General features: G+C 41.7%; 1 protein-coding gene across 1 annotated transcript in view; it reads right to left on the reverse strand.

Moving 5' to 3' along the window:
• The window catches only part of LOC124614029 (beta-glucuronidase-like), a 164,559-nt gene that overhangs the window by 45,585 nt on the left and 92,049 nt on the right, over positions 1-26,925 (reverse strand). Inside the window, exons 9-11 of the mRNA XM_047142854.1 lie at positions 19,029-19,172; positions 6,733-6,817; positions 1,501-1,677 (exon numbers count right to left, since the gene is read on the reverse strand). Of these exons, the coding sequence (XP_046998810.1) occupies positions 1,501-1,677; positions 6,733-6,817; positions 19,029-19,172 (406 nt within the window). The remainder of the gene's footprint in view (positions 1-1,500; positions 1,678-6,732; positions 6,818-19,028; positions 19,173-26,925) is intronic.

Raw genomic sequence — 26,925 nt, forward strand, 5'->3', positions numbered from 1 at the left:
GGACAGCTTAAGTGTACAGTTACTATGTACTAGTCAGTCAGGGCCCAGCAGTGAACTTGTAAACAATCTTCATTTCATCATGTAATTTTTAATGAGTTTGCACCTGCTAGCCAAGCAGTACTGTTGCTATTTTATGTCAGTTACTGCTCAGCTGTTGAAATGTAAAGTTATTATGCTTCCACTTGAAAGATTCTGTTAAACCACTCATAGTTTACACGAAGAACTAACCTATGAAATGTTAAAATAACTAATTACATGCTGACCATCACAGTAGTAAGCAGTATCAATAAATATGAAGAGATCAAAATGTACTGTCTGCAGTGTTGTGTACATTGCTTAACAACTGTGCACTGTCTGATGTTGGAAGTTGGTATATAGATGAGCCTGAAATTTCAAGATTTTAAGGGTTCAAAAGAATGTGCTGACTGCATTCTGCATTAAGAATTGCACGTAAGAAAGCTCTGTGCAAGATGGGTCCTGCATTTACTCCCTGCATTTACTCCCTGCTGATCAGAAATGAATTCACACAACAATTTCTGGACAGTATTTAACACATATACCTATCTGTAAAAACAAAAGTAATGTTCTTCATCATTACGTCACAATGGATAAAACACAGAGTCACCCACTATACAACTACAACAACAATGAAAACAGTGGACAGAAGCCACTTCTTCAGCTGTGTGGAAGATGAAGACAGTGTCAACTGCAGAAAGGAAACTGGTATTTTGGTGTATAAAAGGAGTTCTGTTAACTGTTTGTCTTCAAAAAGGTAAATGAAAACATGGGTAGATTATTGTAACCTTCTTACAAATCTGGATATCAAAATTCAGGACAAATGACTTGGTCTGCAGAAGAAGAAATGTCATATTACATTAAGACAATCCATATACCATATAAATGACTTGGCAATGGGAAAATTCTGTGATCTGTACAACTTCCACCCAATTCCCTGTTTTGGCTCTCTCAGGGTTATGTCTCCTCCCAACATTCAAAGTTCTTCTTACTGATCAGGAAGACCAAGCAACAGTGATTTTAGTTGTAGATATGTATTTGGCAGTGTCACTAAAGGGATGGAATAATGTCACTGCAACATAAAGTGAATAAGGTATATCAGTGTTAAAAGAGATAATGTTAAAAATAGACAGGATGTGAAATAAAAAATTCTCATTTTCACCATCAGCCTGAGAAGTTTTTCAGATGATCTGCCTAATATCTCTACTGCTTCCTGACTCTTACACTTATTTTGTGTGGGAAGATTGGATCTTTTCAGTGGTGAAGATTCAGAAACCAAAATAATACATATGCATCAGTGCACTGGTGACTACTTGTATAGTACTAAATTTTGTGGTTGATATTAGTTTTCTTTTACTCTACATCATATATACTACAATTAAAACTGAAAATCAGAATGATATCTGACACATTGTCTATATCTGAGACTGTTCAGTCAATGCTGATCAAATAATTGGAAGCAATATTTGATTTAGATTTCCTTACCAAATGCAGCCCCTCCATGGTATCTGCTCCATATTCAGTTATTATTATTGGCTTGTTATACTTTGTCCTCCAGTTGCCTATTTCCATCACTAATTGTGGCAGAATGGTCTCTGTAAGTCCTCCATTCTCATACCATCCAAGGTAACGGTTAACTCCAATGATGTCCAAAAACTGACTCTGCAAAATTCAGACACCAGTATTATTTCCACTGTCAGAAAGTAATAAACACAATGAAGTGATTAAAATCAGAATGGTGTTAAACAAGCAAATCAGTAAATTTAAATGAATCATATCTGCTGGTTTCCTTGAAGAGGTATCTGGCATATAAAAAGTATTTTGATATACCTTTTGTATGGTATATTTCAGTCATAGTTGTTTTTATAATTAGGTGATCTCATAAATAAAACACATATCAGGAAAGATCAGTGCAATACTGGAAGACTACATTAATGCTGTGTTTTAACTCATGCCTCTTAATGAATCATAAAAGTTTTCCATTTTAATGTTATTTATGGCATAGGTATGTAATGTCTTCCTGTAACACTACAAAATCATGAAAACAGTACTCACATAAAGGCCTAGTAAAAAATTTTAGAACTTGTGTTACACTTGCCTATGAGTGATACGAATAAAGAATTACAGATTTAGACTAAGGCAAATTTGCTGAATCCAAAAATGAATATATTTTAATGCCACTCAAGGGTGTGATAAGAAAATCTTCATATCAATCAATAAATCATATCAGAGAGCAGTTTGATGTGCTTTGTAACTATTACCAACCACATTTATTTGTTTTATCAAATATCACCATTCACTATCCACTGAAAGATACATTTAGGTCTATTGCTGACTGACACTATTCTGTATTTTTGGAGTCAAGTACATCAATTTTTACAGCATATGTCATTAAAATTTGCAGTCAAAACATCTAATCCACCTGGTGTTATAATGTATACCACTCATATGTTACGGTATTCTACAAGAATGTGTAGAATCAGTATGGACTCCTAGCATGTGGCTATCACACAAACCAAAGATGAGCAAGACTCATCCAATAGTGTGATCTTATGTTTACTTGTATGCCACTGACTATATTCTGGTATAGATTGCATTTATAGACACTAACAGTACAGGAACAATATCTAGCATGTACAGTACAAATCCAACCATAGGCACGATGATGTGTATTATCGACAGGCACAAATGCAATGAACTGTAGATAGTTGCAACAGTAACTTCTGCCTCAGGATTTTTGGTTACTAACAACATTCCTTCCTTCAGTGTACTACTAGAATTAAATTCCAATAAATGCAATGCCAAACCTCAAGCTACTGGATGTAAAAAACTAATTCCCTGCTCAGGAGGTACTTGCCTATTAGCTGAACTGGTCACCAACTGGAAATACATAATTTACCATCATTTGGCAACTAGTTGATTGTTCTGTAATTCTAATTATGAATGAAATGGGCATTTTGTTGGAGATACCTGGTAAACAATACCTCAACTTCCCATGAGATGTCTTTTAATTGAAGCCCTCACTTCATCTTCACAAAATTATGATTTGTACCAGCACTTTAGTTGCCCCAGTACAAAACTGTAGTTGATTACTTGTACCATCATCAGCCAGTTTAAGTATCTGCTTCAATCTGTCCGAGTGATTTTCTTCATAAGTTTGTAATTTTTTTGTCTTGTATTATGTCTCTCTGAGTTTCCATTTACTTTATAGGTACTCTATTGGACCATAATTCTGTATAACCATGTTTTTAGTCTGTGTCAAAATTTCAGCACAAAAAATTTGATGACATGTTTCACCCTCCTTGAATGTAAGATATCATTTGGCTCTTCAATAATGTCTACATGAATATCAGAACACTATTATTAATATTTTACCAGTGTACAATTTATGTACTGACATTACAGATGCACTGCAATTAATTTTCTCTGTTAATGAAGCACGTGCAATGAAAAGCTTATTTAAGGGGGAAAAAAGGACAGGTATACACTCGCACACACGCACATATCCATCCACACATACAGACACAAGCAGACATATTTAAAGACAAAGAGTTTGGGCAGAGATGTCAGTCGAGGCAGAAGTGTAGAGGCAAAGAAGTTGTTGAAAGACAGGTGAGGTAGGAGTGGCGGCAACTTGAAATTAGCGGAGATTGAGGCCTGGCGGATGACGAGAAGAGAGGATATACTGAAGGGCAAGTTCCCATCTCCGGAGTTCGGATAGGTTGGTGTTGGTGGGAAGTATCCAGATAACCCGGACGGTGTAACACTGTGCCAAGATGTGCTGGCTGTGCACCAAGGCATGTTTAGCCACAGGGTGATCCTCATTACCAACAAACACTGTCTGCCTGTGTCCATTCATGCGAATGGACAGTTTGTTGGTAATGAGGATCACCCTGTGGCTAAACATGCCTTGGTGCACAGCCAGCACATCTTGGCACAGTGTTACACCGTCCGGGTTATCTGGATACTTCCCACCAACACCAACCTATCCGAACTCCGGAGATGGGAACTTGCCCTTCAGTATATCCTCTCTTCTCGTCATCCGCCAGGCCTCAATCTCCGCTAATTTCAAGTTGCCGCCACTCATACCTCACCTGTCTTTCAACAACTTCTTTGCCTCTACACTTCTGCCTCGACTGACATCTCTGCCCAAACTCTTTGTCTTTAAATATGTCTGCTTGTGTCTGTATGTGGGGATGGATATGTGCGTGTGTGCGAGTGTATACCTGTCCTTTTTTCCCCCTAAGGTAAGTCTTTCCGCTCCCGGGATTGGAATGACTCCTTACCATCTCCCTTAAAACCCACTTCCTTTCGTCTTCCCCTCTCCTTCCCTCTTTCCTGATGAGGCAACAGTTTGTTGCGAAAGCTTGAATTTTGTGTGTATGTTTGTGTTTGTTTGTGTGTCTATCGACCTGCCAGCGCTTTTGTTCGGTAAGTCACCTCATCTTTGTTTTTTATATATAATTTTTCCCACGTGGAATGTTTCCTTCCATTATATTGAAAAGCTTATTTATTTATTTATTGTATTTTTTTGCATGGAGACACCAACTGGTGTCTTTTGCAAACGTCATAGCATTTTTTTACAAGTTTAGTACAGAAATATATACATATGTGATTACATATACATGATACAAATGTACCATTATACCTAATAAGGCACAATATTGGGTGTTACATCGTACCTATTACAAATATTCAGATTTTACACAGGGAAACATTCCACGTGGGAAAAATATATCTAAAAACAAACATGATGTGACTTACCAAACGAAAGTGCTGGCAGGTCGATAGACACACAAACAAACACAAACATACACACAAAATTCAAGTTTTCACAACCAACGGTTGCTTCATCAGGAAAGCGGGAAAGATGAAAGGATGTGGGTTTTAAGGGAGAGGATAAGGAGTCATTCCAATCCCGGGAGCGAAAGACTTACCTTAGGGGGAAAAAAGGACAGGTATACAGTCACACACATACACATACCCATCTGCACATACACAGACACAAGCAGACAATTGTAAATGCAAAGAGTTTGGGCAGAGATGTCAGTCAAGGCGGAAGTACAGAGGCAAAGATGTTGTTCAAAGACAGGTGAGGTATGAGCGGCGGCAACTTGAAATTAGCAGAGGTTGAGGTCTGGCGGATAATGAGAAGAGAGGATATACTGAAGGGCAAGTTCCCATCTCCGGAGTTCTGACAGGTTGGTGTTAGTGGGAAGTATCCAGATAAACTGGAAGGTGTAACACTGTGACAAGATGTGCAGGCCGTGCACCAAGGCATGTTTAGCCACAGGGTGATCCCCATTACCAACAAACACTGTCTACCTGTGTCCATTCATGCAAATGGACAGTTTGTTGCTGGTCATTCCCACATAGAAAGCTTCACAGTGTAGGCAGGTCAGTTGGTAAATAACGTGGGTGCTTTCACATGTGGCTCTGCCTTTGATCGTGTACACCTTCTGGGTTACAGGACTGGAGTAGGTGGTGGTGGGAGGGTGCATGGGACAGGTTTTACACTGGGGGCAGTTTCAAGGGTAGGAGCCAGAGGGTAGGGAAGGTGGTTTGGGGATTTCATAGGGATGAAGTAAGAGGTTACGAAGGTTAGGTGGACGGCGGAAAGACATTCTTGGTGGTGATGTCCTCCACTCCACCAAGAGTGTCTTTCTGCCGTCCACCTAACCTTCGTAACCTCTTAGTTCATCCCTATGATATCCCCAAACCACCTTCCCTACCCTCTGGCTCCTATCCTTGAAACTGCCCCCAGTGTAAAACCTGTCCCATGCACCCTCCCACCACCACCTACTCCAGTCCTGTAACCCAGAAGGTGTACACGATCAAAGGCAGAGCCACATGTGAAAGCACCCACGTTATTTACCAACTGACCTGCCTACACTGTGAAGCTTTCTATGTGGGAATGACCAGCAACAAACTGTCCATTTGCATGAATGGACACAGGTAGACAGTGTTTGTTGGTAATGGGGATCACCCTGTGGCTAAACATGCCTTGGTGCACGGCCTGCACATCTTGTCACAGTGTTACACCTTCCAGTTTATCTGGATACTTCCCACTAACACCAACCTGTCAGAACTCCGGAGATGGGAACTTGCCCTTCAGTATATCCTCTCTTCTCATTATCCGCCAGACCTCAACCTCTGCTAATTTCAAGTTGCCGCCGCTCATACCTCACCTGTCTTTGAACAACATCTTTGCCTCTTTACTTCCGCCTCGACTGACATCTCTGCCCAAACTCTTTGCCTTTACAAGTGTCTGCTTGTGTCTATGTATGTGCGGATGGATGTGTGTGTGTGTGCGGGTGTATGCCTGTCCTTTTTTCCCCCTAAGGTGGGTCTTTCCGCTCCCGGGATTGGGGTGGCTCCTTCCCCTCTCCCTTGGGACCCGCATCCTTTCGTCTTTCCCTCTCCTTCCATCTTTCCTGATGGGGCGGCCGTTGGTTGCGAAGGCTGGAATTTTGTGTGTGTGTGTGTTTGTTTGTGTTTCTATCGACCTGCCAGCGCTTTCGTGTGGTGGGTCACATCATCTTTCTTTTTGGATATATTTTTCCCGCATGGAATGTTTCCCTATATATATATATATATATATATATATATATATATATATATATATATATATATATAGCTGGAACTTTTTTTTGAAATTCAAGTGATCTCTTAGGAAGTGGACACCAGCAAGGTAGTTATACTATTATTTAAACTTACAGAACGATCGTTCTCCCAGTTTTGCTGCTGAGCAATGGTAGTTGGACGAGTTGTATCAAGACTTTTTACATGGCTGATAATTTCTCTGTAACACACATGTAACAAACTTAGTCTGATAGATCAGTGCAAACTATCACATAACATGACAAAAATTTTAAAATACAAACAGCACAGAACTGCTTGCTGTTATTGGACCAGAAGTGACAAATATGCATGAAGAAATATTGTGGTATGTAGGAAATAATGAGTTTTTTGTGAGATAATTGTTCTCAACACTTTAGTAAAAGTGTCATATACAGATTTTACTTTATTACCATTGTGCACACTCAGAGGATGGATATTAGATTGCAGCCTGCCATTCAACTTCAATTTTTAAATTGGCTATAATGTGATGATAATATGAAGCAGGTTGTTTCAAAACGTCACAGAGATTAACTGATGAAGAAAATATTGTCCAGTGAATTCCTTTGATAGATCAAAATTAATCAGAAATTAATTGAATGAAAAGAGAGAGGAAAATTATTAAGAAAGCAGAAACAAGTCAGCATGGAGAAATAGTTCAAGCAGCAACAAGAAATGATGTGCAAGTAATTAAAATGGAACAAAATAATGATATGAAACTGGAAAGTCCTAGATAAATACAGACAATGCAAGGATAGCACTGCCTGTCTGTGAATATCTTAATGAGACCTTCAGTATACAGCACAAGAGAATGCTTGTCATTGCTGATGTGCCATCCACAGGTGGCCATACTGTATGTCAGGGATGGCAACTATCAAAATGAAGGTACCATTCATGGTTGGTGGGCAACTGAAGAGGTGGAAGTTCAGTATCTAGGAGGGTAGCGTGCTTTGTTAAATAGGAACAGGTGAAGCAGTTAGGAGAGAATGTGTTGAGTTATGGACAAATAATGATAGTCACTTACCTCTTTGTCAAGATCATGAAGATATCAATGAACTTGAACCAGAGCAAGGGTTTAGGTTTTCAGGTGCCAAGGAAGGTTTTCTTTAGATGAGCCATGAACAGGTTGGCATATGAGCATGCAATGAGGGTTCTCTTGGCCATGCTACAAGTTTGTTTTCATATCTTTCCCTAAAAGGAGAAGTAGTTACAGTTTAGGATATAATCAGCAAAGTATAGAAGGAGTGAGGTGTTGGTTTTTGGAATTGAGAGGATGTTGTGAGACATAGTATTACACAATGGTAAGACAATGTGTGTGGTGGATAATGGTGTAAAGGAAGGTATCATCAACAGTTATTGAATAGGAGTCCAAGAAGTAATGGTGTGGGGATGACTAAGGTGTGGTGAAGAAAATGGTTTGTCTTTCATATGGGACCTAGGCCTTGGGCAATGAGCTGGAGGTGTTGTAATTACCAAATACTATTGGCGTCAAAATATAAATGTGGAAGAAAGAGAACTCCTAACCACTGAAAGTAGTTGCTGTTATTGAGGTAGCTTCGTTGCACACAGCAACTATACAGCCTTATCACGGTGCCAAATAGGTTTTCTCAAACAACAGCAGAAATTATGGTAACACAGATTAGCAACAGTTCACAACAATTTATTAATGGAAATATTACACTGCTTTGTTTTAGTCTTAGATGGAGAGTGGCAAAAGTTCACTTCCACTGATCTGACTTTAGCTCTGCTCTAATTCAGTGTAAGGTAACTATAATCAGTTGTACAATATCCAGATTGGTTCTTCCTGGCTGTGACTATAGACATAGTTCTAATACAGTCCTGAGGTATTGTTGACTATGTTAACACTCGGTGGACACTGATCAACTGGAGCCGTGTGCCTGCTTATATCTTTGTGTGAGGAATTAATGTCCAAGTGGGAAATTGCTGAGTGATTTATGGCAGGAACATAACATAGTCCATGTTGTGTGCATCCACTATGGTGTCTGATCAGCACAGGAGCATATAAGTTTTACAGATGTGTTATGGTTACATTCTATTTAATTACATAAATAGTATGAGGGCATGCTGGAAAGTAATGCCTCTGAATTTTTTATGTGAAAACTCTTATACATTTTAAAATCGAATAAATGTTATTAATATTCTACATCTTTATTCTTCATGTCTACATATTTATTTGTCAACATAGTCACCTTGTGATGAACACATTTCTGCCAACAAGAGAGTAGCTTGTTGATTCCATCACTTTAGAATGTTTGACTTTGTTGAAGGAAGCACAACCTCATTTCTGCTTGCATCACTTCATTGCTATCAAAGAGAGTCCTTGAAGGTGTCCTTTAAGTTTCAGAAATAAATGAAAATTGGATGGGGGCAAATTGGGTCTCTAAGGAGGATGATCAATGAAGTTGTGGGATTTCTGTTGAGTTGTAGCCCAAGGAAAACACTCATTTCTGTAAGACATGGTATACTTCATTACAGATGTCCACAGCACAGCCCCCCCCCCCCCACACACACACATCTCCCACTCCCGCAGTGTGGAGCATGGTTTGAGCACAGTGGAAGGGGGGGGGGGGCGCATCTGGCAATGGAGACAGTGAGGGTGATGACAGTGATGTGATGGGGATGTCGATCTCTGGAGGTTGTTGCTGCAGGGACCACACTGGAAGGTCGACATGGAACTCCTGTAGGTGGTGTGGGTGGAAGAGGCATTGGCCCATACATGAAGATGGAGCAGTGGCGGGAGGGACTGTGTCCCCCGTGTGATTGGCTGGCAGCATTCAAACTGTAGCCCTCCCTAGGGGGGTTACTGTAGCTCAGAGGAGCATGTGGTCAACCCCACACAGGAGCGGGCAGGAGCAGGCAATAGATTGATGAACTGGGTCCCTGGTCAGGTGGGGTGAGTTGTCTTGCACCAGGATGAAGATGCGATTGTCATTGATGAGGATCGTGATGTCCTCCACACATTTGGGTGGGACTTCAGTTTGCAGAACCGCTAGAGGGGGTAGGGAGGAGGAGGTAGAGAGAAAGGGCTAGAACCCGAGGAATGGTGTTGATTTTGATGGAGATGCATGTTCGGGTGAAGCCTGTGGCAGCAGCTCTGAGAGGTCATAGCTTGAGCATGAGTCCTCAGTGTTGGGAGGCTGCATAATGTCATTGGGCATGAAAGATGCTGGGTCAAGTTGTCCCAGTTTCACATGGTGGAGAGAAACAGTGAGTGGTGAAACTTTAACCCAGGTGTTCATTGTGTTATTGGTGTGTTTTATGACCTCTTATGGGCCTGCGCAACTCTGCTGTAGACCTTGACAAAAACGCAGGAACTGCGTCTAATAAATTAGATTAACATGCAGAGATTCAAAAACCTAAGTAGCGAAGCACTCAGATGAAACTAAATAATTGGCCCCTGATTAGGAACTTGTAATATGTCACAAAATTGATTTACTTTCCAACGCAAATGAAAATGCGAGACCTGTTGGTATTAGAAATATGCAGAAACTCAAGAAACTAAGCTATTAAAGCACACAGTTGATATTATAAAATTCACTCCTGGTTAGGAACATGTAAAAGTAACAAAATTGGTTACTTCCCTGTTCCTGCTTGTGTTGTGGCTTGCTACTGCTGCCTGACTGCTAAAACTTCATGGCTGAAGGCTGAGAATTTTTGTTGGGCACATGAAAGTTTCTATGAAAAGAACTGAACGCCACGTCGTTGTGGCGTTTTCTTAGGACTGCTCCTACCGCAGAGTCACTGGCATCTGTGGTGATGAAAAGTTCAAAATTTGACATTGGAAGAGCGAGTGTGATGGCTTGTGATCGAGTCTTTCAGGGCTTGGAAGGCTGTGCGCATTGGTTCTGTCCACAGAATGAGGTGCATCCCTGAAGTTTGCTTGCTGGCGAGGGCGCTAGTGAGGGTGACCTGCTTGTCAGCTGCTGCAGGTAAATGATGACGGTAGTAGTTTATCATTCCCAGGAACCATTGGACCTCTTTGTATGTGGTAGGGAGTGGCATGAATAAGATGGATTGCACTTTCAATTCAGGGGGTGCATCCCTGCAGCCGAGACTGTATACCCCGAGAATTGGATAGATTGCTGGCATAGTTGCAGTTTGTCGGTGTTAATATCAACTAAATTTGATGAAAAAGTGTCCTTTACTATCATGAGGTGACATTTGTGATCCTGCATGGATTTGCTGAAGATCAGGATATTGTCAAGATGTATGAAATAGAAGTCAAACTGGAGCAAGAGGATTGCCATGTGTGGGCGGCATTTTCTAACCCGAATGGTGAGTGAAGTCGGAAATGTTTGGTATAGGATAATTGTCCATCACAGTTCTAGCGTTCAAGTATCAAACATACGAAAGGAGCTGTCCTGATTAGCGGTGAGGCATATGGGTTGACCAGTTGCTATCGGAGTGCTGTAAAATTCCCTCCTCAAGAAGTTCCTGTATTTGCTGGCAAACCTAGCGTAACTTGAGTGGGTTCTGGCAGAAAGCCTTGTGGCGAATACGTGAGCCCTCTGATGTGATGAACAGTCCCGTTTGTGACAGCGGAAACTGAATGTTCAATGACTGCACACAGCTGGGGCGTGGTGTTGGTTGATTTATTAGAGGTGCATGGCTTGGAAGCGGCATGGTTGTCTGCTCGAGAGGGGAATGGCAGCAAAAAAGTCACATTTTTGTTATGTTTACACCAGTGGGGATGGCAGTTTGTGAGTGCCAAATGTGAGGCAGGTGCGAGCGGAGCGCGTAGAGGCTGTCTATTGTCCAGAGGTGAGCTCGGTAGTGGCAGCGCTGCTGGCAGGCACGAAGGTATGGAATGAGCTGTGCGAGGAGGCACAAGAAGGGGGAATGTTTATCAACACTCTGGACAGGTGCGACGTTGCAGGGGGGGGGGGGGGGGGGATGTTGTCGGAGCCTGGACAGCTGGATCGTCATGAAGCACATGAGTGTCAGTTTGCAAAACAGGCAAGAGAGACGTTGAATGGAACACATTTGATGGGGGTGGAGAAGGTAGAGTAACACTATATGGTTGAGACTGAAGTCACACAAGATAGTGTGGTGTTGCTAATCTGTGTGCTGTTGTCGGCAGAGCTGTCAGGTGTGGTGGATGAAGGCTCAGGTATCAGAGCTGATGAGCGGTGTGAATTGATGTGGGCGGTGATTGTGGCAAGCTCGTCCTCAGCGCATGCTAAGAGATGTGTCAAAATGGCACTCTCACAGCAGAGGGTGCATATCTTGGCATCTTCTGCCAGGATGTGATTCACAGTTGCACAAGTCCTGCTTGGCAGAGCCGCACATTGATGCACTAAATAGTTAATGGCATTTACACTCGGAGCAGGTAGTGGAGCACAGTCACACGGGATGTGAGAGTTAGAGGTGGTGAAACAGAGAACCTGGAATGATGTTTGGAGACAGGTGGTGGTGTGATAAGAAACCGATTCCCAGTATCAGTTCTGTGATACCTGCCACATGGAAGATCCAGGGGAGGGAGATGATGTTAGAGAGGTGGAGTTGAAGCTCGATGGAGCCACAGGTCTGTAGATGAGTTGATGGCTCTCAGGAGAGAGCATGTGCATGTGAAGGGGCATGTGACAATCAATTTAGACACAACTGAGACATAAGCGCCAGTGTCCATGAGGAAGTTGTGACTCGAAGAATAGTCTTTGACTAAAGGTGGACGTTCGACGGGATGGAGGCATGGATGGAATGTAGCATGGGTTGACACTTATTGCATGATTGGCTTTTTGGTTGCTTGCATGGGGGACAGCACTGTTGTGCATTGTTGCCAAATATGGTGTGGTGCCGACAGTGAAGGTGCACTGGGAGAGGAGGCAGTCGATTGCCCTCGATGTGTTCGGGTTCATACACCACGGCAGATGGTGAAGGTGTGATATGCAGTGGCTTGGTGGGCAGAAAGGGTGCACACTGGGTGCCACATGGTGCAGCAGTCTGTGAGGGGAGCACGGCCTGCCTCTGCCTGTGGCAGGGCAAACTACCAGTGCAGGAGTGCCAACCTGTTACACTGGTGTGTGAGCGAACAGACCTGGGCAGCCATCCGCAGATGTGAACTGATGGATTTCAGGGCATGGGGGAGGAGATGAACCTGGAGATCTGTAGGCTGACGCCAAAGCTGGGACAGGGTGCAGTCGCCGAGATGTCCCTCGTAAGGTTGCAGATCAGGTCTGTGTGTCCGTGCAGTTGAGTCATGAGGCACAGGAATTTTGAACTGTCATCAGTGACATGGTACAGTTTGAACAAGTTCTCCACCAGTGCAAACCACATTGCTGGATTGTCCTCAGATAACGGGGGCAGGGTCGGTAAGCAGCCTGGTGGGGGCTATGAAGGCACACTTACTTCTGTATCTGAGTCCCTCATATCACTTGTATGATGTGAGTGCTGGACTAGCGTGGTCAACACAGACACCACTGCATAGGGTGAGAGCAAGCAGTCTGTCAGAGCAGATGAGAACGGCACCGAAGCACTAGGAAATGATGCTGTAGAAGTGTCTGATGTAATGTTTGCAACATGGATGTCTGACATGGAAGGCATATCAGGCACCATGTGAAAAGTGAGCAGGTGAACGGCTGCAGCCAAACCCCCCTGAAAGTTTACTTGCAGTGGTGATGGGGTGGAAGAGCAGACGTGCACGGAGCAGCACAGTAAATTGTTCCCACCGGGCTGTCAACATGATGACAGATATGTGCACCCACTGCCTGATGCACATATCTCCACCACAGCTGATGCAAGTGACACATCAACTGGCACAGTTCTACAGCAATAACACAATGATTCAATACAACCCCTTTAGTTCTTCTTGAGAAAATTTACCGGTCCCCAATGCAAATGGTCAGCATTTGACCATGAACTCCTTGCAGTTTATGAAGCTGTGAGATACTTCCACAAGGCACTAAAGGTTGAAAGGCCAATATTTTTACTGACCATAAACCTCTCATGGACACTATTTGCAACCCTCCACAAGGACCTTCCCCCACAGAAACTCCAACATATGGTCTCCAGTAACCAGAATACCACTGGCATTCAGCATGTCCAGGGGACACGCAACTACATATTATGAGTGACCTCCACAGCTTCTGCTTTGGACTTGGAAGAACTAACTCACCTGCAAGCAGATGATCCTAAAGTTCAAAACCTGCAACAGGACTCTAATTTGGCACTGATCTGGGTTCCCTCAGTCTGATATCGTGCGACATCTTGATCAGTAACCTCTTCCCCCCTGTTCCAGCTCTTCTACGATGGAATGTTTTCTCTGCCATCCACAATCTTCTGCATCCAGGCATTAAAGCTACAACATGCCTCATCATGGAGCATTTTGATTAGCCAGGTGTCAACAATGACTGCTGTCCTTGGACATGTACACGCACACCATGTCAACAGATTAATTTCGGAAGCCATACTTGACCTCTACTGGGAAACTTCAACATACCAGAGAGACACTTCCATCACATGCAGCTCAACAATTTGAGCTCCCTACCCCTCTCTGAGAGATTGAGATACATCCTTTTCGCCATTGATCAAGCAACCACAAGGGTCTAGGTCGTGTCTCTTTCAGATATCATAACTGATTCTGTCACTGGACTTTTGCTTCTGTGTGGATTTCACATTTTGTATGCCCTATGTACAATCACCACTGATCAGGGATGCCAGTTTGTGTCCCTACCCTTCGCCAAATTATGCTGCCTGTGCAGTGAAGACAGGTTCCATACAACTGTGTGCCATTCACAGTGCGATGTACTGATTGAATGTTGGTACCATACCCTTAAAGCAGCTCCCATGTGCCACAGTAGTTCCCACTCAGAGGCCCTACTGTGAGTCATGATCATCGTTTTTTTGGCTCACAAAAATGACCTGAACTCTTCCCTTGCTGAATTCCTCTGTGGAAAAGCTTAGTTCTACCTGTGGAGTTTGTTGAGGATGCTGAACTTCCACCTCAGAAGAAGCTCCCTGTTCTATTCAAGTGTCTCTGCCCAGGCATCATGAAAATAAATACACATGCAGTGCATCCTCACACACTGCTGTAAGCGTTCATACATAGTGATTGGATTGATCTGGCACACTACGAGTTTTTGATGCTATGCGACAACACCATTTGTGCATCTCTCGAACCATCATATTCTTGTCCACATTGGGTCCTTAGCTGCATGGATAACACAATGGACCTCCTTCCCAACAAGAAATGTCAGACAGTTTCCTTCAACAGAGTCAAACCTGCTTGGACACTGGATGAGGAACATTCTACAACCACAGATTAAGATGTGGAATTGACAGATGATACCCTCACTGTGGGTAACAGTTACTTCTCCCAGTGTTCTGTTCCCCTCTGGTGTATCCCCTGACACTTGTGGCTCATGTGATGCAGCTCCTCCTGAAGAAGTGGTTAGGTTACTTGGGCATTTTGTGCTTTCATCACCCTCCCCTCCCAGTGCTGCAGTCTTCACCACCAACATGTTCAACTTCTCCATCAAGGATCTGTCCTTCAACTTTGTGATAGAGTGATCTTCATGTTAATTGCTTCTCCTGATTCTCCTGATGACTCACACACCATTCCAGTTACTAAGTGATGCTGATAGGATAAAATCATTGCTGCCATTGATGAACATGGCAGTCCCACCATCACTGTCCCACTACTTGTGCATCCACACAAACAGGTGCACAGACCAGAGATTCCTCTTTCCCATGCAGGCAAAGATCTGCAGCCACCCTGCTGGTTACATGACTACATGGTCTCCAAAATTTGCATCTCCAACCTTCCCCAGTCATCAAGAAGTGGTCCAGCCACGTCTCCCTTGAGCAGCTTCCTCAGCATGGCTGGTTGTCCATTATTACCTGCTCTCTTCCAACACTACCCAATCAGCATTCCATGCTAGGGGACCTAAGGCTAGTTCTGTGTATTGTCCCCTGTGCTCCACTCTGCCATGGGAAGGGCACTCTGCGGTGAGTACAGATAGTCCATCAAGCCTCTATGAAGAAACACTAACATCTTTGAACATTTGTGCTATGTTGTGATGTATGCCTGTGCTCTCGTGCACACAATTTATTCAGACAGTACAGTTCATGTTGTTCCTTATAGCTGGGTTACTTCTCTTAACTCTGATGGGTATAGGGAGAAATAAACACATTGGTACTGTTTTGTATTCCCTGTTATGAAGTTGGTAGTGTCATCTGCAAGGTTGTGTGTTTTACTGTTGCGTGCCTTAAGTCATTCCCACATTATAAAAGTATCATTGGCCCCAGCATGGATCCTTAGAGAACAATGTGTCTGATTGATAATATATCAGACTGATAGGTTTAAACTGTGCCATTTTTCCGTGTGTTATCTCAGTGGAATGTATTCTTTGATGGAGGTAGAATTCAATACACTAATGTGCTGCTCCCTCAATATCTAAATTCTCTGCCTACCCATGTAACTTAACATCACTGATGGTGTCAAAAGCCTTAGATAAGTCAAGGAATATTATCAAAACATTATACACCTTATCTGTTGTCAACAGAATGTCATACAAAATGAAAAGATTGCTGTTTCCTTCCAAATCCATGCTGATATTGAGTTAGCATGTTTGAGTTTACTTAAAAAGTTCAATAGGCTTTTTATAACAAAGTTTTCAAGTATATTTTCAATATTGACAGTAAAGAAACTGTTCTGTAAATTGACGCCACACCATAGCTTCTATTTTTATGAAATGATTTCACTTTTAAAATTTTTAGGTGGTCTGAAAAGATGCCAGTAGAGAAACCTGGTGTCTAGAAGGTAAGAAGAAGGGGTAGCACACTTATAATTTGCATGGAGTAATATAATTAAGTGTAGTATATCATAAGTAGTTGAAACATGGGATGTCATATAAGTCACTAAGGGAGTCAATGTTTAACAACATTTACAGGAGATTTATGTTACTGGAATTTTAAGTAATGTACAAGAATTAGGTCCTGCATTGTATTTCAAACATTATATTCACTTATCCTGTATGAAAATCTGAAAAAAAAAATTTATTTCATAAATCAAGTACTATTCAATACAGCAATAACAGTGAGAAAGCATACAATTAACAATAATTCTGGATAGAACAATACACAAAATAACGTATAGGCCAACATTCACCTTAGTAGACTCACGTGAGGCACATAGACACATGTGCCACATAACAGTCTGCTAAAGGTGAGTGATCTCATTATTAGCTAATCCATAGGAATGGACGAATCTGTTTTTAAAATCAAAAATTTGATAAGAACTTTTGCAATTTTTGTACTGAAATTTGAAATAATAAGTATAAAGACAAGGTTAATCAGATGATAATATATGAAAAAGGACCATAAATATTTGTTGTAATTGACTAGTGGCTTCCTTTTCATACATAGCTGAGCTAGAGTCTGATTAAAATTAGTTGCCAGTTGACATTTCATGCACTGCAACTGGTTTCATCCAGACAGAATGCTCACCGTAATGACCGAACTGTTCCCCATTCCAAATCTGTGACAACAAATGGTCAATTCACTCCTGATTCCTTATCTGGCTTTCTTTCTTAATGTGTTTGGATCCCAGATCCTGATTCTGGCTCTTATTTTGCATTTCATCACATATGACAACCATACCAAAATCAACACACACACACAATGATGGTAATGAAATATGTGTGTTTGATACACAGCACAAGTTAAACACCACTGGATCATTTAACACAAGATCTGATTTGACATCACATGTTTAGTTATTATCAACACACATATCAGCTTGTAGCACATAAGCTTCTTACAACACTGCATGAAGTTGAACTTTTTAAAGGCAGCAAACCATCATTGCAAATGTATCTGTAGAGGAATAAATTAACAGCTACAATGGTATGTGGTTCTGTCGTGTGGTGGATAAGTTACAGTCCTGACTTGCAGAAGGTTGTGGGTTTGGATCTTCACAAAAGATAAAATTTTGTTGTTTTTAAATCTTTATCAGAATGACTTTGACTATTATTTTTATTCAATTGATTGGTTTAAAGGTGAATATTTTTTATTCTCACATCATTTTCATAATCATACTAACTTTTTAATTTTCTCTTATTTTTTTCTTCTTATCAGACTTTTTTTCCTTTCCAATATGCATGGTCGCCTATATCCTGCAACCAAGTGCCAAACAGGACTGCTCATTAGTTGGTATCACACTAGCTTGTGTAGCCAGTGTCAGGATAGTTTCAGGTAACCAACAAAACTTAGAAATCATAGTCTGCTTTTAGTACTGAAAGTAGATTTTTTCTGTCTTGAGTTTGCTTGTAGAGGTAAGCTTTAATAACTACGAACAAAGTGATATTGAATAATAGTTCTACTGCAGATGGTTGACCACTATTTATTCAGATGCGATGCACATAATGAGATTGAGGTTAGGTATGGACATGAATGTAAATTCAGGGCTACAAAATGCATTGTCTACCACATTTCAGTCATTGGTTACTTAAAATGAGCTGTGGACAGAGAATCTGGTGTGTTCATCATACGTGATGGCAGCTGCTTCCAACCATTGCAATGCATTACACATAACAGCACTTGTGAAGTGACCTGCTGTGTTTGTCTATTACCTTTAAAAGAGTGGCAGATGATGTGGCAACACTGTAGTGGCAAGTGACAGATGTCAATAGCAAATAATTTTAATCAAACTATAATCTTTCACTGCTACAGGCTTATATCACGAGAAATGTTATACATTAAAAATCCATTAGTTTTATTTTCATTTACCTGTTGGAATTTCTGGTTTTTACATTTTTACATGCTGAGTGCTGTTCGGTATACTGACAACATAGTTTCTAATTTAGAAGATCATGGACAAAATTTGAAAAAATAGTAATTCTTATGATAACAGTTGTGTAATATCTTCCTAAGGTATATGCTCAGCTGAAGCTAGCCAATGCTCTACCAAAAAGTCTCACAACCCTTCCTACTAACAAATTAAAAGATCAGCTGAAAAGAATTCTAATTCAACACACTTTTATTCCCTAGAGGAGTATTATATCTGTATGAAAAGTGCTTCATAAGTATGTCAAGCTCATAGTTTTAAGTAACCTACAACTAATATAATGTTGATAAAACAATATTTGTAATATTTTGATTGTATACTACCAAATGTAAAATCCATCAAAATGTAAAATTTATTAATACAAACAAATATTTAGTTTGTAATTTACAAACTGATGTATTCAGAAGAATAATCTGTATAATGTCCTGAAGCTGTATTATTTCTAGGGATTGTATTTGATTATTCGATGTTGAATAAATATTATTATTATTATTATTATTATTATAATCACCCAAATAATGTGATGAACTTTCGTTTTACAACATAATAACATTTCCGCAACTGCTAAACAGAATAATTCTGTTTTAGTTACCTGTAGTAATCCTCTGTTCCATCTAGATACGAGCGTGGCTCATTGGCCACAGACCAAATGATAGCACTTGGCCGATTCTTATCTCTGTTTATTAATTCTGTCAGGGAGCGCTTGTGATTTTCAAGCAGCTCATCAGAATAGTTTCTGAAACATGAACAGACAAATACAAGTTTGAAAATCTGCCAGTTAAATAAAAGCTACAAGGAAAATAGTCACCAACAGGAAAGATTTTTACATAATACACAGATTTTTACAGGATACTCTGATAAACATTCAGAGACACACAAGCTATATAATGGGTAAAGATCAAAGAGCGGGCAGACAAGGAGACAGAGACAGAGGGGAGGGGGATAAAATGGACATAGAGAGGGGCAAGGAGGAGGTGAACAAAAAGAGGGAGAGAAGGAGATGGAGTGAGGGGGAGGACGTAAAGGACAGTGAGAGGGTGTAGGAGGTGAAAGGAGCAGAAGATGGACAGAGAAAAGGGGGAGGAGGAGATAGAGAGAGAGGGGGAAAAGGCGATTAGAATGTGTATCTAATTCCCATACATATTTAACAGTTGCAAAGAATTTCTGAGTCTGCTAGTTATTTGTTTAAAAATATTGTGGGTGGACTAACAGACCTCCACCCAGTGTAGGGGAGTGAAAAAGCATCACTTGTAAAAATATTTGATAACATCTAATATAGTATTAAATCCATAGTGTTTGGGGTTACTATATACATTCCCTTGTAACAGTCACAGTGACATTTCACCACTATTATTGTTGGTGAGAGGGGGCTGCAAAAACAGTGACTTATCAGCATATCTCTGTGATACCAGAATGAATTTCTACCAAAATTGACAAATGTATCAGTCACTATCTGGAAAAGTTTACTGTGATAGTAAGACAGCCATAGCACATCTTTGGTAATGGGTTGGGATGAAAAAGTATGAGATAAAAGAACAGCTCAGGAACATCTGGAGCAGCTTCAACCAAAGTTACAGGTTTGTTTAATAGTTGGGAGAGTGTCACAGAGATACTGAAGAAACTGAAGTGGAAGACTATTGAACTTCTTCTGGACAGGCATTGGAAGGCCCAATGGTACCCACCAGCTGCCATGTCATCCTCAGCCCACAGGCGTCACTGGATGCAGATAAGGAGGGGCATGTGGTTAGCACACCGCTCTCCCGACCGTATGTCATTTCATGAGACTGAAGCTGCTATTCTCAATAAAGTAGCTTCTCAGTTTGCCTCACAAGGGCTGAATGCACTACACTTGCCAATAGCGCTCAAGACACTGAATGGTCACCCGTCCAAGTACTAGCCCAGCCCGGCAGTGCTTAACTTTGGTCATATGACAGGAACTGGTGTTACCAGTGTGGCAAGGCTGTTGGCAAGACTATTAAAGATAGAAGTAAACTATCTTGAGAAAGTCTATTAACAAGATTCAAGAACTGGCTTTAAATGATTACTCTAGGAATATACTACAACACCCTATGTATTGCTCATGTGGGGATTATGAGGATAAGATTAAAATAATTACTAGTTGCACAGAGGCATTCAAACAATCATTCTTCCCACTTCCATATGTGAATGGAACAGGAAGAAACCATAATAACTGGTACAATGAGATGTAACCTCTGCCTTTCACCTCACAGTGGTTTGCAGAGTATAGATGTAGATGTAGAAGGTTGGTATGTATATGACTGTTTATCTGTGTAAAAATATTGTTAGAGTAAGATACTCCTACTACTGCTAGGTGTGGAGGTGACATGTAGAAATGTCTGCGTATGACATGCTGCTATTTCTTTCCATTTGTCAGTTGACTTGGAATTGGTTGGAAGCATGAAGCACAATCTGTTTCTTATTTGGTTTCAAATAACTGTAGTACCCCATTTGTCCTGCACTCTTGGCTTTCAACAAGGTACAGTGTCAAGAGTTTCAAGTGTTTGGATTAAGTATGGAAATTCAAAGCTTTTCACATGGTCAGTTATATGTTGCATGCTCATGAACATAAAAATTTATTTGTTTTTGCAGAAAACAGAAAGACCAAAAATATTGTATATCCCGCAGCATTTGAATAAACTTTCTCAAATTTAAACAATGGAAAATCCAGGATGGAATGTAACAATATTGTGAAAAGAATAGTTGCTATTCACCATATAGACAAGACACTGAGTTGCAGATAGGCACAATAAAAAGACTGTTTCGATCCACAAGGCCTTTGTCAAAAATAGATGACCAACAACCAAAACACACACACACACACACACACACACACACACACACACACACACACACGCAAATGTAACTCACACACACATGACCACAGAATCTGGCAGGTAAAGCCACACTATGAGCAGCAGCAGCAGTGCATGATGGGAGAGCCAATTGGGTTGCGCTAAGGAGAAGGCTGGGGTGGGAAGGGGGAGGGATAGCAGGGTAGGGGTGGGCGATGGTGAAGTGCAGCATGCAGGGATGAGGTGGGGAGAGGGTAGGGCAACTAACTGCGGCGAGAGGTTAGACGGTGAGTGTGGGAGGGGAGGTTGGGGGGGGGGGGGGGGGGGAGGATTAGAGGAGAAGGAGAGAGAAATAAAAAGACTGGGAGCATTGGTGGAATAGAGGGATATGTACTGCTGGAATAGGAACAGGGAGAGGGCTAGATGGGTGAGGACAATGAGTAATGAAGGTTGAGGCCAGGAGGTTTACAGGAACATAAGATATATTGCAAGGAAAGTCCCCACCTGTGCAACTCAGGAAAATGGTGTTAATGGGCAGGATCTTTATGGAATAGGCTGTGAAGCAGTCATTGAAATGTTGGCTTTTCTTCCATCCTAACCCAGTGCTGTTTTCCTTTGTTACTATATTCTAATGCATTACTGTACTCAATGTCTACCCTTCTTCCTCTTCTTTCCTGTGTTTTTCTTATCACATTACAAACCACACTTCATGTTCTACATATGAGCCACACTGTATTAACCATCTTGGCAGTGCACAACAGATGGCTACAAGACCATGCTGATTTTTGGTGCAATATCTGATGTCCCACATTACTCCCGCTGATATCATTCATCCTGTACCTTCAAACTGATCACTATAACTGCACTATTCTCCTGTATGGTTGCATGTTATTTCCCGCATCTTTCCAGTGCCACACAATCTGGTATCTGGTTCTACCCCCCCCCCCCCCCACTCATTCTCTGTTCTATCCCAGTTCACACCTGCTAATTTCACTTCATCCAGTCACATCTGCTGCCCCCCTTCCTCTCACTTATCCACCCATAGACCTGCAATCCACAGTAAAATATTTTTTATTTATATCTTTTCTCTGAGATCATTGCAACTTCACACCAACTTTAGTAAGTTTTCGCCTTTCATTATCGTCTTACTCCCTCAGATTTAATCTTGTTTCCTCCTTTCACATCCATGTTATCCTCTTTGTGATTTTTGCCACGTATCTGGGTGTATTTTTGCGAACTTTTTCGGATGTAGCTCTATGTTATTTGCGTATTTTTCGCATTTTTTCCACCACCTTGGATCCTTGCTCCTTCTATCTGCGTAAATACATAAAGGTTTCCTTATCTTTACCCAGACCCCACTTTCATATACTGTTTCTGCATTATTTCTTGGCTCATGAAATCCCCTCAAATTGCCTTACTAAATAACACACCTCTGGCTGCCACCCTTCCTTCCACCAATGATCTCCTTCTGTTCAGATTCTGCCAATCCATAGGCCTCACCAACATAGTCCTGCAAAACCATATCAACCAAGCACAAACCTCATTGCAATATCTTCTCTCCACCCACGAAATTCTCCAGCTATGCAGTCCCAAATTCCTGGAATCCATAACAAACATTGAAACTGTTGCCCTCCAGGAACTAGAGCAAGATGTGCAATGTGCAACATGCACAATACCACCTCAATAAGCTCTCCACCCTGCTCACTTTCTACTCCTCCTTGGAGTATCACTGTCCACTACCTCTACAACAACCTCTAAACCTTCCCCACATTCCCTCATAGCTGACAAACTCTGTTCCACAGACCTACTACATTTGCCCCACCCTCCAAAACTCCATCTCATCACCACACAGAGTCCAGAACCTAAACAGACCTGAAACACAGTCATGAACCTTTCCTCCAAAAGCCTTAGCCTCACAGAAATATCAGTCCTTTCCAAAGGTTCACCTTTTACCCAACTCCAAAATTCAATTATGCAGGACTTGTTAAAGATCTTCTCTACGTCTCCTGGTCCCTACAGTGGAAACACTTTTTCACCACCAATCCCACCTATCAGTCTCAACCAAAGACCAATGCTGAATCCTGCCTGACTCATTTCTCTCCTCCATCCAACCATGATCCATTCCCACTGCCCCCAAATGTCCCCCCTGTTAACTTTCCAGAATCCCTAATCTTGAACCTTGCCACACCATCATTCCCCAAATCCCTCAACATGCAAACTAACCACAGAAATAACTGCAGTCCACCACCTAAAAACTGATCCTGATCTTAAAATCCTACCTGCTGACAAAGGCTCCACCACTGTTGTTTTGAACTGCAAGGATTGCCTGGCAAAAGGACTCCACCAGCTGTCAGATACATCCATCTACAAATCTTGCCACAGTAACCCCATTCCAAGAACCCAGCAGAATCTCCAGTCTATCCTCAAATCCTTAGGCGCATCCCAGAACCTCACCCTGGAGTCCATCTCTCTTCTCACTCGTACCACTCCCTGTGCATCTACCTTCTACATGCTTCCTAAAGTCCATAAACCCAACCACCCAGGACACCCCACTGTGGATAGTTACTGTGCCCCCACTGAGAGAATCTCTGCTTTCATAGATCAACACCTTCAGCCTATTACCTGCAACCTACCCTGCTATATCAAAGATACCAACCATTTCCTCCACTGACTCTCTGCAGTTCCTGTTTCTTTACTACATGGTGCCCTGCTCATCACTACTGATGACACCTCTCCTTACACTAACATTCCTAATGCTCATGGCCTTACCACTATTGAACACTACCTTTCCCAATACCCAACATATTCCAAACCAACAACCTTCTTCCTAGTTGCCATGACCAACTATATCCCCACCCATAATTATTTCTCTTTTGAAGGCATCACTTACAAACAAATCTGGTATATGGTTATGGGCACCTGCATGGCATCATCCTGTTCCAACCTATTCATGGACTATTTTTAGAGGAATCCTTCCTAAACACCCAGAATCCTAAGCCCTGCACCTGGTTCAGATTCATTGATAACACCCCTGCAATCTGGATAGAGGGTGAGGACACACTATCCACATTCCTCTAGAAACTCAACAGCTTCTCCCCCATTTGCTTCATCTGGTCCTATTGAACCCAACAAGCCATCTTCCTTGATGTTGACCTTCACCTCAAGTATGGCTACAACAGTATCTCTGACCATATCAAAGCTAATAACCACCAGTAATAGCTCCACTTCGACAGCTGCCACCTGTTCCATACCAAGAAGTCTCTTCCATAGAGCCTAGCCACCAGTGGCCATCGCATCTGCAGTGACAAGTGGTCCCTCTCAAAATATACCAAGGGTCTCACTGAGGCCATAAAAGACCATAATTTTCCTCCCAACCTTGTACAAAAACAAATCTCCCGTGCCTTATCTTCCCAGTCACCCACAACCTCCAAAGTCTCCCTGTCTGGCCACAGAGGAGCATTTCCCTCATAACTCAGAACCACCGACTGGAGCAACTGAAATACATTCACTGGCAGAGTTTCAACTACCTCTTGTCATGCCCTGAATGAGAAATGTTCTGCCCACTATCCTTCCCAGCCCTCGCACAGTGGTATTCCACCATCCACTGAATCTACACAATATACTTGTCCATCCCTACACAACCCCTGCTCCCAACCCCTTGTGTCATGGGTCATATCACTGTAATAGACCTCTATGTAAGACCTGTCCCATACATCCTCCCACCACCATCTATTCCAGTCCTGTCACAAATATCACCTATCCCACCAAAGGTAGGACTACAGGATTACCTGTGAAACAAGTCATGTGATCTACAAGTTAAACTGCAAACGCTGTACTTCATTCTATGTGGGTACGACAACCAACAATCTGTCTGTCTACATGAATGGGCACTGAGAAACTGTGGTCAAGAAACAACTGGACCATCCTGTTGCTAAGTAACCACCCAACATGACATTATTCATTTCAATGACTGCTTCACAGCCTGTGCCATATGGATCTTTCCCCCAACACCAGCTTTTCTGAATTCTCTCCCTGCAATATATCCTTTGTTCCTGTAACCCTCCTGGCCTCAAACTTTGTTACTCATTGTCCTCACCCATCTAGCCACTTCCCTGTTCCCACTCCAGCACTACACACTGCTCTGTTCCACCAATGCACCCAGTCTTTTTACTTCTCAGATTTCATGCTACTTCCACTCTCTCCCCCTCTTTCTCCCCTGCCTGCCCGACTGCTCCTAGATGCTCTACCTTCCCCCCCAACTTGTCCCTACATGCTCCCCAGCAGCACTTCACTGTCCCCCACCCCTAATCTGCTATCCTTCCCCCTTCCCACCCCAGCCTCCTCTCTGCTGCCATCCAGTTGCCTTTCCCATCATGCACTGCTGCCGCTGCTACTTGTAGTCTGGCTTCAGCTGCTAGAGACTATGGTCATATATATATATATATATATATATATGTGTGTGTGTGTGTGTGTGTGTGTGTGTGTGTGTGTGTGTGTGTGTGTGTGTGTGTGTGTCACCTATTTTTGACAAAGACCTCATTGACTGAAAGCAGTCTTCTTGTTGTACCTATCTGCGACTCAGCATCTCCACTATATGGTGAGGAGCAATTATCCTTCATAATATTGTTACTTCCTCAAATTTAATCTAAGGCAAAAAATCATTGTCTTTAATTTATTTTGTGTATATAAATATGTCTGCTTTACATGTGCTGTAGCAAGAAAGAGACATTGCAGTGCATGCTGGGCAGAGCTAATTGCATCTTAGCAGAAAAGTGTTCTATCTATTAAAACACTATCAGAAACAGTCAGACAAATGTAGACACAAAAATGATAGTTTTCAGAGACTGAGTTGGAAAGAAAGAGCAAAGGTGTAAATGAAATGGACTAAAACAGGAATTGAATAGGAAAATCACGTAGAATCTCATACAAGAAATTCACAGGAGAGCAGGATTAAGTGTTACCAACAGTCAAAGTTTAACATCAAATGAGATCTTAAAAAAATAAAAGAGAGAAATGGTAGGGCAGCTGTCAAGTAAGATGAGAGTCCACTGAACGAAGGCAGAAGTATGGACAAGCATCAACAATAAAAATAAAAGTACAAGCAATGAGGAAAGAGAAATAATTGAGAAACCGTAAAATATAAAAGACTGGTGAGAAATGAAAATAAGGAGTAAGTGAGTTTGTGTCCAGAAATGAAATGGAAGTAAATATTGACAGGAGTAACTAATGCAAGCTACATCGTGTGGCACTACAAACAAAGCACATGCTATAAAAAGTTTCTTGATATCTTGGACTGAGATACTGATGCTGGGAAATTGGAGATATGGTGAAACTTCACCAAGACAAGGCTGTTCTGGTTTTAGCACTTTTTAAAAATCTTTGTTGGTGTGTTACTGTTTAAACTCTCTGTGTGACTCGATTTATCACTGATAACTTAATGGTTGTCAATCCAAAATCAAAATATGAACACTGGTTGTGTACCAGCTAACATCCACCATGTGTTATTTCAGGGGTCTCTTTTAAGTTATCTTAATACCCCTGATGACAAACTTAACATTTCAATGCACTAAAACCTATAAAAACAGCAGTATTAAATAAATCCATGATGGTGTCATCAAAGAGTTGGGACAGCAAGTGTATAGTCACAGACTTTATAAACCTACTGTTTCAGTTGTC

Source organism: Schistocerca americana, chromosome 1, assembly GCF_021461395.2.
Source record: "Schistocerca americana isolate TAMUIC-IGC-003095 chromosome 1, iqSchAmer2.1, whole genome shotgun sequence".
Classification (NCBI taxonomy): Eukaryota; Metazoa; Arthropoda; class Insecta; order Orthoptera; family Acrididae; genus Schistocerca; species Schistocerca americana.